Genomic DNA, 12,454 nt, shown 5'->3' on the forward strand with positions numbered 1-12,454 from the left:
GCTCTGGCCAGTGTGGACTGCTCAGGCCCTCATCAGCTCCCCAGTCGTCTGAGGAGGCCCGCCACACCCAGCCTGCTGTGATCCCTAATTCAACATCATTCCTGTGGCCTCACCAGGAAAGCTGATGGACTTCCCAGGCATGGGCTCTGCCACAGGCCCCACTGCTCCCTATTGCCTCCCTGGGCTGCAGCCACTCACACCACCGCCACCCCTCTGCCCCGGCTGTCACTTAGCACAGAGCACTCACCTTCACTGCAGCGGGGCCACAGGCGCGCCCGAGCAGTGGAAGTGCACGTTCTGCCACTTGCCGTCGCGGCGGTGCCACACACGGGTCTCCTCAGACTGGCTGGTGCGGGGCCGGCCCTGCCCGTCAATGTACTGCGTGAGCCGGATGTAAGCAATGCAGGCGGCGTCCTCTCCGATGACGTGCACGTGCGGGTTCAGGATGGTCGTGTGGATCGGCTTGCTGTTCTTGGCCAGCACTGTGGACAGCAGGTGGAGGGAGGTCTCGGGTTACTGTGGCTGCCCTGGTGCCCGCCTTCCACCCCACCACCCTAACCCTTTCCCTCTCTCAGCTCCCCTTACTGGGGAGGTTCGGCTCTCCTGGGAGCAGCATGGGCCCCTCCAAGAGTGGGATTCTGGGGGCTGGGTGTCTGGTGGGGGAGGGGTGGCTGGCCAACCCTGGGCAGAGAGGGGACAGGGCTTCCATAGGCAGCCACCATGCTGTCCCTGGGAGGGGCCGAGAGGCTCTCCTGGGGGCACTGCACCCTCATGCCCACCCGGGCTCCCTCACTCACGGTTCTCGAAGTAGAATCTGTGGAAGTCCATCCCTTCAACCAGGTTGCCCAGTGCTTCAGGCTCAAATGAGGTCAGCCCTGGGTCACAGATTTTCCTGGGGGCCAAATCCAAGTGAGGAGGGGCCCCATGGACCCCTGACTCTGAGCAGGGCCCCCCCAAGGGTCCCACATCCTTGTCCTGCACAGCCCCCCCCCAGCCCCGGGGACTCACGCGTAGGCCTCAAAGTCACCGTTGTTGACAGCCTCAATGAGCTGCTCCGTGGTCTTAATGATCTCCTGCTTCCGGGCTGTGGGGAGACACGGCCAGGTGACCACTGGGCGCTGGCCCATTCCCCCCAGACCCCTCCACACAGCCCAGGGGAGGGCCTGGGGGAGCACGAGCTGCATCCACACCGTGTTTCTGCCGCTATTCGCAGAAGCGATCCTCTCGCCCGCCCCCCTCTATCACCAGTGGCTTCCTCATTTCCAAGTGCAACAGCTTCCATCTTATTTTTCTTAACTAAAATATTTTTGAAGGACAGAAATATTCTATCCACATTACAAAATGTCTGGAAAATGCAGAAAGAGGAAAAAAAACCCCTCCTACAATCCACTTGGAGGTCACCTCCTGGCCCCACGAGCTGTCCGCCACAGTCTCCCTCCTGCCCTCCAGTGAGCCAGGCCTGGGGCCCACCAGGCCTGACCCTGCGCTTCCCTGCAGCTTCCCGGCCCCACCCTCCTCCTGAGCCTTGGGTTCTTAGTGCCTCCTTTACCCAGCAGCTCTGGTGAGGGGGCTACCGAGTGCAGGCACCAGGCGAGAAGGCAGAGACCTGCCTGGAAGAAGGAGCCGTCAGCAAGGCCACGTGGAGGCCGGGTAGGAGGAAGCAGCAGGGGGCGGCCAGGCGTGGCTACAGGGTTCCCCGGGGCGATGACCCGGGTTGTCCCAGCAGCAGGAAGAGCAGGCATGGTCTCTTGTTCCCCGCTTTTCTCATAGAAGCCGCATCCTGCTGGCTTCACCTGCTTGCAGTCCGAGGCCCACATGCTACCCCTGCAGACACCCCCGTTGCCCCACACCCCCATGCCCAGGCTTCTCTCTGGTGCCTGCCTGCGGTTCCTGCCCACTCCCCTTGGATTCCAACAGGCCCTCCAGCCATGCTGGTCCTTACTGGCCTCTGGGGCACTCACTGGCAGCCCGCGTTGCTGCTTTAACTACAGCTTATTTTCATTGTAAAAGATTTTAAACGTATGGAAGACGTGGAGAGAGTAATAGAACCCACACTCCACGGATTCACATCTTAACATTTTCCTATTTGCTTTAGACACATTTTAAAGAAATAAAGCACCGCGCATGTAGTTTGAAGATGCCTGTGTTCTCCTCAATCTTGTCTCACTCACTCTCCTCAGACAGAACTACTGTCCTCAGTGAGGTCCCTAGCCATATCTGCGAGGATATATACACAGGCACGCACATACATGCACACTCACACACAGAACACACATGCACACGCACGCTCACCTATACACACAAGTAACACTGGTTTCTCAAAGTAATTTGTCCATGGAAAACCTCAAACCCCCAGAAGTGCACCGGAAGCAGGTTCCTGGGAACTCTCCCTGTGGGGGAAGTCTCTGCACTCCCAGCACTGCGCTCTGTGACCCTCAGGCTGCTGCAAGCCATACCTGGGACACCTGCCCTCAAACTGCTGCCTGCCCTGCAGGACACCATTTTCACCAAGAAGGCAGGCCCTGTGGTGACGTTTCCACCCTTCAGCTGTGAGTGCTGCCTCCAACGGCCACATACATGCCACCTGTCTGTGGTCTAAACTCCCAGAGGGAATTCCTTTTTTTTTTTTTTTTTTTTTTTTTGAGATGGAGTTTCACTCTGTCACCCAGGCTGGAGTGCAGTGGTGTGATCTTGGCTCACTGCAGTCTCTGCCTCCCAGGTTCAAGCGATTCTCCTGCCTCAGCCTCCCGAGTAGCTGGGACTACAGGTGTACACCACCACGCCCAGCTAATTTTGTGTGTGTGTGTATTTTTAGCAGAGATGAGGTTTCGCCATGTTGGCCAGGCTGGTCTCAAACTCCTAACCTTAAGTGATCCACCCATCTCGGCCTCCCAAAGTGCTGGGATTGCAGGTATGAGCCACCGTGCCCAGCCAGAAGAGGCAATTCTAGGCATGCCCTGTGATGGGGTTGCCTTTATCTCTCCCACCAGGCCTCTGGGAGCTCGCCCCACCAGGGAGCCCACCTGGCAGGTGGACTGAGTCCACGAAGAAGGCGCGGCATGCCCAGGTGTGCTCACGCATGTGTGTGTGGCGCTGCCTGGGAACGCCTGTGCTGTACCTGTCTACTCTAGGGCCTCATGTCCCCGGCTGCACAGTGACAGCAGAAGGAGCCCGATGGCACCTGAGGAGTGGGGTGCACACATGTTCATGCATGTGATCACATGCATGTGTGTACACATGTGATTGTGCATTCATGTGCATGTATGGAAACATGCACACGAGCAGGACGGTGTGTGTGTGAATGTGTGTAGATGAAGCTCATACATATGCACGAGCACCTGTGTGTGCATGTGTGTACAGTGCCTGTGAGTGTGCACGTGTCATGTGTGCCTGTGTTGTGTGGCATGGGCACATGTGCACTCGTGGGTTGCCCCTATCTGGAAAGTCCCTTGCTCCTGACCCATCTGCACTTCTGCTGCCAGCCTGTCTCTCTTTCTTGCCTAACTTTCATCTACACCATGTCATGGATGGTCCTCAGGGCAGTCTTGCTATAGAAGCCTAGTTCCCACCCACTTGGCGGACCCTGGAAAGCTGGCCTCTAGGAAGGTGGGCTGCAGGATCCAGAAGCCCCTTCCCCTCCAGTTCCTGCTGCAGCCACCACGAGTCCCATTCCTGGCCCCATTCCACCTGCCCAACTCTAGGAGGGCACAGGGCTCTGTCCTAACACATGCTGTGGCTGTTCCTGTCCTTGCCCCTGGGCCCCAGGACAGTAGCATATGACACTTGAGGGCCCGTCCCCACCCCAGCTGCTATGTTCCTGCCTCCTCTCCACCCTCTACCTCGCACCTGCCTCTCCCCTGCCTCATGCCCCCACTTTCACCTGTCCTTTCCTGGAGGTGGCCCCAAGCTTCAGGTCTGACCTCTCTTCCACCTGTAGCCAGTCCTTCCAGCAGCCCCCAAGTCAGACCCCACTAGGGTGCCTGGCTCTGCCCTCCTTGCATCAAGAGAGAAATCTGGCGTCCACATGTCCCAAACACCTCCTGTCACTTAGTTAACCCCCCTTTCTAATGGACAGAGAGAGCTGCCCCTCCCACTCCACAGGGGTTCTCAGGGACAGCAGCACGCAGCTGGAATGGAGAAGAGAGTGACATTATCTCATTTGGTTTCCAGTCTGCTTTGGTTCTATAGTCACCTTACACTAGTGGTAAGTGAAACTAATCTTCCATTTAATGAAGTAATACGCAGTGCTTTTAAACAAACTGTAATTAAAGTGGGAGTTGGTGGGAAGAGAAAGCATAAAGTAAACAGAAGAGGACATGCATGGTCAGAGTTCCATTCAAGAGTGGTAACCATGCTGAAGTATGGGAAGCAGGTCTGTTGTGAGACCCACCCATCCATTCCACAGACGGGAAGAATAAGTTGACCCTGCCCTGCGGAACAGTGCTGCCCAGACCTCAGCTTGACCCAGCCCCCACTCCGCCTCCCCACAGAGCACATGGGTGCTTTTGTGTCCTTGATACCCGGGCCCCTGAAAAAGGGCATGATCCCTGATGGAGGGGAGGGAGGGGTGCCCAACATAAAGGGGTGCCTGGGTGGGGAAGCCTGCTGGCTGAGGACAATCTGCCCTGGCAGTTCCAGGGACAAAAGGGAGGCAGTGGGCAGGGTCTGGGCTTGGAGGGGTCTGCCTGAGCCAAGAGCCTCTGCAAGGCAGGCCTTCCAGGTGCCCTGACGCAAACACGAGCCTTGCATTGCCTGTGGCTCTCTTGGGGTGATGCGACAGGTCCAGGCAGGCCCAATGCATCCAGGTGGGGTCAGAGCAGGTTCTCATCCTGGCCTGGACTCCTGGGACCCCAGGCTGGCCCCAAGTCCCATCTCTCAGAGCCAGAGGTGGCTGCGGGAGGGAGGGCAGCTGCCCAGGGATCAGGCTGGATTGTGTATAATCCGCGATTAGAGAGCGTGGGTCGGGAGAAGACAGGGTCTGAGGCAGGCCGTGGGCAGCTGCCCTATTTACACAGCTGGTGGGTGCCTTCCGGAGAAGGGAGGGGGCTCACGATTGGCCTGTAGGATGGCCCAAAGCTGGCCACCTGCTGCCTGGGCCCAGGTGCCCTCAGGGTGGTACCCAGGCTCTTCCTCTCCCCGAGTTCCCGGAACGTCTCACCCACCCCTCTCCCAGCCCTGCCCAGCCCCTCCCAGGAGGGCCACACGAATCTCCATCCTACCCTGCTCACAACTCCTTCCTGCAGCCCCCACCTCCTCAGCCAAGCTCAGGGCAGACTCTGGACGGGGAGGTCTGTGCTGTGGCCTCTGAAGGTGAGCCTGGGCACCGAGCCCCGAGTTGGCCACTTCATACCCACCCTGGGCCCTGTCCTCAGAGGACTCACTCTGGCTACTGCACAGACCTTGAGGGCAGGCTGCAGCCCTGGGCTGGGGTCATGCTAACCTGATGGGGTGACCTTCCAGGCAGGCTCCTTTGGGCACACCCCTCCACTTCTGCAAGGGCAGCAAGCCCCTTAAATCAGATGAGCTGCTCTAGAAGTGGCGGGTGTGGGGGGTTCTGACCACCCCCAGAGGCTCTGCTGTGCACCCGCCCCAGCTGCATGGCGGCCCCTCCCCATGCCTCCCTCCTTGAGTTCGGTCGGTCGCCCAGGCACCCCGACCCTATCACCATCAAGAACCTGGTCTTTCCCCTCAGCTGCTCGCCTCTGATCCCCTCAGTCAACCCCCACTGGGAGTCCTCAGCTGACCACAGAACACTCAGGGGGTGAGTGCCCCTCCAGGGGCTGCCCCCTGCCCTCTCGGGCACCCAGGGTGGATCCAGTGTCCCTTTGAACCTGCAGGCTGCATCCCCCTCCTCGGGCCGCTGCTCTTGTAGGTTCACTCTCCCCACACCCCTCTCCCCTGGCCACCTGCAGCAGCCCCCACGCCTGGCCTGCAGAGGGGATGGGGGCACTCAGACCCCACCTGTCCCTCAAGTACTTACCTAGCCACTGCCCTGCCATGCCGAGCCCTTGGCCCAGCAGCCTCTTCTCTAAGAGCATCTCCACACCACCCCCAGCCTGGTGTCTCCCCACAGGTGGGGGTGGCGGCAGCCCTGGGATGTCATCCATCCCTGTAAGCGATACTGTGGGCAGTCGGCAGACAGACCGGGAGGTGGCCCAGCCTGGCTCCTCCCTGGCCGGAGAGGCTGCCCAGCCTGGGCTTCCCGTCCCGCCCGCTCTGTTTCAGCCTGGCCCCAGCTGCCCCCCAGATCCGCGCCTCCCGATCCCCACCTGCTCCCTGCTGTCTGGACTTGGACAGCTCTAATGCTAGAGCATCTCGGTGACACTTTTCTGTCCCTGCCCAGCAGGTCCACCTCGACCCAAGCCAGCGGCTCCTGGCGTGCCAGCCCTTGCCACACGCGCAGACCCTCTGCTGCCCATTCCCCTCCCATCAGGAGAAGGCTGTGGACCTCAGGGTCACAAGTTTTGGGGTCGGCGACAAACCTGCTCTTTCAGATGCTCTTCCTACACACTTGTGTCATACACACTTCATAACCATAACCTCCATTTTGTGAGACCCAACGGCACCTGCATGTGCTTCAAAGCAATTCCCTGGGGCCCAGCAGAGGGATCCTGTGCCCCCGCCCTCCCCCGCAAGCTGGCCCTTCCCAGAGCACCACTGCCAGGCTCGCACTCCCCGAGCCCCTCCGGGCAGCTGCTGCCAGGGCCACTCAAGGTGCTACTTACACGGGGTGGGCAGGGGGCCAGGGATAGTCGGAGATGGGCAGGGCAGGGGCCCCACTGGTGAGGGGCCCTCGGCTTCTGGGGTCCCTGAGCCCCTCCTCACAGAGTTCAGGATGTCAGAGATCCTCGGGGCTGGGGCGGAACAGACAAGACGTGAACACAAGGCAGGCACGGGGGGCACGCAGGAGAGAAACCACGGGCAATCAGCCAAGCCAGAGATTGAGGGGCACAGAGGGAGATGTAGGGGTGGGGCACGAGGGGAGAGAGGGAAGGGAGGGAGGATGGGGGGGTGTGGGGGGAAAAGGGTGGACCTGGGCCAACAGAGCGGATACAGGGGACAGAAGGGGATGTGGGGGACAGAGGGGAGCTTGGGGGACAGAGAGGGAAATGGAGGAGACTTGGGGGACAGAGCGGGGTGCTGGGGACGGGGGGGCATGAAGGGACCAAGGTGAGTGTGGGGGACAGAGGAAGGTGTGGGGGACAGAGGAGGGTGTGGGAGGGAGAGTGTGGAGGACAGAGGGGGATGTGGGGGACAGAGGAGGGTGCAGGGGACAGAGGAGAGTGTAGGGGACAGAGGGGGATGTGGAGGACAGAGGGGGTGTGGGGGACAGAGGAGGATGTGGGGGACAGAAGGGGATGTGGGGGACAGAGGAGTGTGGGGGACAGAGGGAGAGTGTGGAGGACAGAGGGGGATGTGGGGGACAGAGAGGGAGTGTGGAGGACAGAGGCAGATGTGGGGGACAGAGGGGGATGTGGGGGACAGAGGGGGAGTATGGGGGACAGAGGGGGATGTGGGGGACAGAGGGAGAGTGTGGGGGACAGAGGGGTATATGGGGGACAGAGGAGGGTATGGGGGACAGAGGGGATATGGGGGACAGAGGAGGGTGTGGGGGGCAGAGGGGGGCGTGGGGGACAGAGAGGATGTGGGGGACAGAGGGGGGTGTGGGGGACAGAGGGAGAGTGTGGGGGACAGAGGGGGATGTGGGGGACAGAGGGAGAGTGTGGGGGACAGAGGGAGATATGGGGGACAGAGGGGGATGTGGGGGACAGAGAGAGATGTGGGGGACAGAGGGGGATGTGGGGGACAGACGAAGGTGTGGGGGACAGAAGGGGTGGGGGGACAGAGGGGTATGTGGGGGACACAGAAGGGTATGGGGGACAGAAGGGGGTGTGGGGGACAGAGGGGTGTGTGGGTGACAGAGGAGGGTGTGTGGGGACAGTGGGGGATGTGGGCGACAGAGCGGGTGTGGGAGACAGAAAGGGGTGTGGGGGACAGAAGGGGGTGTGGGGGACAGAGAGAGAATGTGAGGGACAGAGCGGAATTTGGGGAGGAAAACAGAAACATGAGGGAAAGAGGGGAATTTGGGGGACAGAGGGGGATGCAGGGATAGAGGGTGAACTTAGGGGGACGGAAGTGGGTAGAGAGGTTGTAGGGTGACCAAGGGGGATATGGGGAGACAGAGGGAGACAGGAGGACAGAGGGTGCTGCTGGGGACAGCGTGGTGCGTGAAGAGGAGGCTGCAGGAGTGAAGGGTGGATGCTCTGGCTGTCGGGTGGCATGGGCTGAAGCTGCTGTGGGCAGAGGGCACACTCCAGGGAGAGGCTGCTGGCCAGCAAGAAGCTGTCAGGTAAGTGGCCCTTGAGGAACGCTGGACAGGGTTACAGGGAGAGGCGGGAGTCACGGGCGGTACAGAGGAGGCCTGGCCTGGCCTGGCCCCATGAGGACAGCCCAGGTCAGCGGAGCCCAGGCTTATGATTCTCCATACTATCCCCTTGTTCGTGAGCCCCAGGGACCCTGGCCGGGGTTTCAGTTCTGGCACCTTCCTCAGCCCCCTAGACTGAGGAAGGGCACTCAGGGGTTGGGGTCACATCAGGAACCAGGGTGGCCCTGAGTGCAGGCTCCTGGGCACCATGGGCAGGGCCCCTGGGTGGGTGTGAAGTCTGGGGCTGGGACAGTCATGAGCAGAGAGGGTCTAGGGACATGGGGGGCCTCAGAGGGGCCAGACAGACCCTTTTGGGAGGGGCCTGGGGCTGGACAGCGAGCGGAGAGTAGCAGCGGGAGCAGGAACTGTGTAAGGGGCTGGGCCCCTAAGGGAGAAGCCAGGAGCTGCTCTGCTGGTTAGGGTGAGAGCCCACAGGAAGCCCCACCAGGGCAGGACGCCAGGCTGCGGCGCCGGGGCAGGGTAGCTGGGCCGTGCACGCAGGTGGGAAGCTGCTGAGCGCCGGCCATTCGCAGGGAGCTGTCCGGCAGCAGAGGCGGCAGGCCTGGGGCCACTACTTACATGGGGAGGGTAGGGGGCCTAGGAGAGCCGGAGACAGGCAGGGCAGGGGCCCCGCTGAGAGGGGGCCCTCGGCTTCTGGGGTTCCTGAGCCCCTTCTCACAGAGTTCAGGATGTCAGAGATCCTGGGGGCTGGGGTGGAACAGATGAGACGTGAACATGAGGCAGACAGACATACGAGGAGGCAGCAAGGCGGAGGAGGTCAGTGGTAGGGGTCCCGTGTTCCAGACCCCTTGGGGCCTGGGGTCAGGCCCCGAATCAGAGCCTGCCTCAACAGCAAGGAGCTCCCCCCTCCCACAAGCTGAGGTGGAGTGAGGCCTGTGCCAACCCTGAAGACTGGAATTGAGGCCCGAGCCTCCAGGGCCTCCTATCCTGCCCAGTGGCTTTGAGCAGGAAAGTGGTCCAGGGCCTACCTCACAAAGAGGTGAGGCTCGATGGGCTGGGGCTGCCCTGGGAAGCCCCAGTGAGGGGTTGTGGGGTGATGAGGCTGGAGCCAGGGTCCATGCTCAGCCTGCCCTTGGCTCTGGAGCGGCCCCTCTAGGGGGTTAGCAGCCCTCCAATATGACCCCCACAGCAGCAGGGCCCAGGCTACTTACATGGGGCTGGCAGGGGGCTAAAGGGAGCTGGAGATGGGCAGGGCAGGGGCCCCTCGGCTTCTGGGGCTCCCGAGCCCCTCCTCACTGAGCTCAGGATGTCAGGGACCCTGGGGGCTGAGGCGGAACAGGTGAGGTAGGCAGGTGTGTGGGGCGCCCGCAGGAAAAGAATGCAACTGGAGAAGGACGGGGGAGGCCAGGAGGGAGGAAGGGGATGACAGCTGGATACCTGGGGCTCCTGGGGTGGAGGTGGGGTGGCCACCCTATGGGGGTCCTGGGCCTGTGGTGGCCGCAGCAGATACGTGAAGGCTGAAGGAGCCAACACGGGGCCAGTGCCAGAGCCAGCAGAGGCCAGGGCAGCACAGGCCAGTGCAGGCTGGCATGGAGTCAGAGGCCACCCTGCCACCCTAGTGCTGTGACCACTCCTGGCCAGAGCCAGCAAAGGCCAGGCCCACGGAGGAGGAGTGACAGTCATCGTAGGGGCATGATGGCCACTGGGCCTGCCTGGACTCCATACCAGCCTCAGGGCAGCCTGGCAAGGTTTCTTTCTGCACCTGGTGGGGTGGGGGTGTCTGCCTCCACCTCAAGAGGCTGCTCGGGCTCAAATCTGAGCCACAACTGCTGCTTCGGGGTGTCTTCTCTTCTCCCCTGCAGGATCCAGGCTGGGCCCCCCTCCCAGGTCCCCTCCCTCAGTGCTCAGCGCCCCACCGGGCTGAGGGTGATGGCAGAACCTCTGGACAGCCTCCATGCTGTCGCCTTTGGGGCCTGTTCCAGACTGCAGGGGAATCGCACACCCACTCTGTGGCATGCAGGGCCCGAGGTCCTGTGCTCATCTCTGCTCAGGGACAGTGTCATAGCTGGATAGCGTGGGCAGGAGCAAGGCTAAGCTTTGGACAGGTGAGAAGTTTTCTCCCCTAAACTGGCAGAGTGGCTGACCCTTGTCAGGCACCGGGGCAGCCCTGAGAACAGCGTAGGGCTTACTAGGTGACCGTGTGAGTGATGAGGGTCAGGAGGCCCCATGTGGGTGGTCTGGAGGCAGCGGACTCCATGGAACTTGCCCCAGTGCCGGGTGCCCTGGGGGCCTCTTGAGGAACACACAAGACATTGGCCTGGGTGAGCAAGGGAGGGGGCCCTGGAATCTGTGGTGCAGAAACCCACCGCAGGAGGCCACTCCTGGTTCAGCAAAGGTAAACACGGAAGCACCCACCCAGCTGCCCGGCCACTCGGCAAGTGCACGCTGGACAGAAATGCAAGCTTAAGGAGCTTTAAGACAAGGACAGCATCCGGAAAAAGTTCTACCCATGAACCTGTTTCCCCGTGAGGGTCCTGGTGTGGAGAACCTGCCTCTGCGCAAAGCCGTGGCTTCCTCACTTGGATGCGGTGACGGAGACTGCCCGGCTGCCAGTCATCTCTGCCACACTTCCCACTCTCTGGGCAGGCCTGACACCCAGGCTTGGGGTGGGATTGCAGCTACAGGGCCCCCGAGCCCCCCAACACATGCACACACCAGGCATCGCAGGAGAGCTGACCCTGCACAAGTCCCACCCGCCTCAAAGAGCAGCCCAGCAGTGCCAAGGCCGCTGCGGGACAAGGATGCAAGTGCAGGTACCTTTAGCGTCTTCATCCTCTATGGTGGTGTTGGCACTGTCAGAAGACTCCTGAGGAAACATGGGAGGCAGTGGGTCAGGATGCGGCCAAGCACAGGTGGGACGTGGCTGAGGGCAGGTGGACAGGGCTGGGCCTGCATCAGGACCAGCCCAGGCTCTGAGGCTGACCTCTGCCCCAGCTGCTTTGACCGGGCTTAAAGGCCAGGGGCTCAGGGGACATGCCCTCTGGTGGTTGCAGTGCCCCAGCTCTGTGGACCTAATGCGGCAGTGACTGGAGAAGACACCCAGTTCTGTGCTGGTCCCTGGGAGGGTGCCCCTCACCAGGGCGCATTCTCATGGCAGCCGGCACAGGCTGGCACAGAGTCCGAGGCTGGCCCTGCCACCCTAGTGCTGTGGCCACCCTGCATCCCCAACACATGAGGGCTCCAATTCTCCCAGCAAGATGAGCCTGGCACAGAGACTGGTATGCTCAGCTGACTCTTTAACAAGAGAGGAAAACGGGCTTTTTGAAATTCCAAGACGTAAAACACAATGGGACTGGCTGGTTCCGATGAAGCAGCAGCTGCTGTCATCCAAAATACAGGGTGAGGTGTTTCCAGTAGCTCTGCAGATCCGCACAGGGCTCCAGGAACCTTGGCCTGGCCCCAGGCAGAGCACTCCTGCCACCCACATTCCCTCAGGGCACCTGCCCCTCCGGGACTGGACGTCCAGCCAGGCCCCGGCCTCACCTCTCAGGTGGCCTTAGAGGGCAGAGGTGGCCCAGTCTCTCCCACCCTGCTCCAGGGATGCTGCCCTTCAAAAGACCATCCCCCAGCTCCCCAGGAGGCCTGCTCTGCTCCTCAGAGGAAACATCTCACGAGGTCCCTGGGGGACCGCCACCTGGTCTGGACACTGCCTGGACACTGCTCGGGGGCCCTAGACCAGAACTACAGGTCTTTAGGTGCAGGGTCAGAGTTCACCACAGCCCAGAAGGTTGTTTAGGAGTCTTGCAGAGAACATGACCCACCCCAGACACACATGGGTCCCAGGGGCACCCATCCCCAGCTGCCAGGTGGGGAGAACACCCAGGTCCTGGCCTAGCACCATGGGTGCCCCTTGGTCCCTGCCATGGAGAAAGATGTCTTCTGATGATGGGCTGGGTGGTGGCACTGGCCAGAAGGAAGTGGGGGTCCCCACAGAGGCACTCTGGGGGCTCTGTAAGGAGCCCAGGCCTAGGTGGGAGCTGGGCTGGAGGGCTGTGTTGGGTGTAGCGG

The 12,454-nt window shown here is 61.4% G+C and overlaps 2 protein-coding genes across 24 annotated transcripts in view; one reads left to right on the forward strand and one right to left on the reverse strand.

Annotated features, from left to right (window-relative positions):
- The window catches only part of LOC105494213 (calcium/calmodulin dependent protein kinase II beta), a 109,383-nt gene that overhangs the window by 2,663 nt on the left and 94,266 nt on the right, over nucleotides 1-12,454 (reverse strand). For 11 of the 23 annotated variants that reach the window (XM_011762462.3, XM_011762472.3, XM_011762470.3 and 8 more), the window contains 7 exons: nucleotides 11,204-11,252; nucleotides 9,598-9,711; nucleotides 9,005-9,133; nucleotides 6,726-6,854; nucleotides 1,009-1,084; nucleotides 798-892; nucleotides 248-482 (listed from right to left, as the gene is read on the reverse strand). In XM_011762462.3, coding sequence (XP_011760764.1) covers nucleotides 250-482; nucleotides 798-892; nucleotides 1,009-1,084; nucleotides 6,726-6,854; nucleotides 9,005-9,133; nucleotides 9,598-9,711; nucleotides 11,204-11,252 — 825 coding nt within the window. In that variant the 3' untranslated portion in view covers nucleotides 248-249. The remainder of the gene's footprint in view (nucleotides 1-247; nucleotides 483-797; nucleotides 893-1,008; nucleotides 1,085-6,725; nucleotides 6,855-9,004; nucleotides 9,134-9,597; nucleotides 9,712-11,203; nucleotides 11,253-12,454) is intronic. The other 12 variants (XM_011762482.3, XM_011762483.3, XM_011762480.3 and 9 more) reach the window with 2 other exon arrangements.
- LOC105494244 (oxoglutarate dehydrogenase) overlaps nucleotides 9,030-12,454 on the forward strand; it is a 467,517-nt gene continuing 464,092 nt past the window's right edge. The window contains exon 1 of the mRNA XM_071095119.1: nucleotides 9,030-9,041. The gene's annotated coding sequence lies outside the window, so the exon portion shown is untranslated. The remainder of the gene's footprint in view (nucleotides 9,042-12,454) is intronic.

The sequence above is a fragment of the Macaca nemestrina genome, chromosome 4 (assembly GCF_043159975.1).
Source record: "Macaca nemestrina isolate mMacNem1 chromosome 4, mMacNem.hap1, whole genome shotgun sequence".
In the NCBI taxonomy this organism is placed as follows: Eukaryota; Metazoa; Chordata; class Mammalia; order Primates; family Cercopithecidae; genus Macaca; species Macaca nemestrina.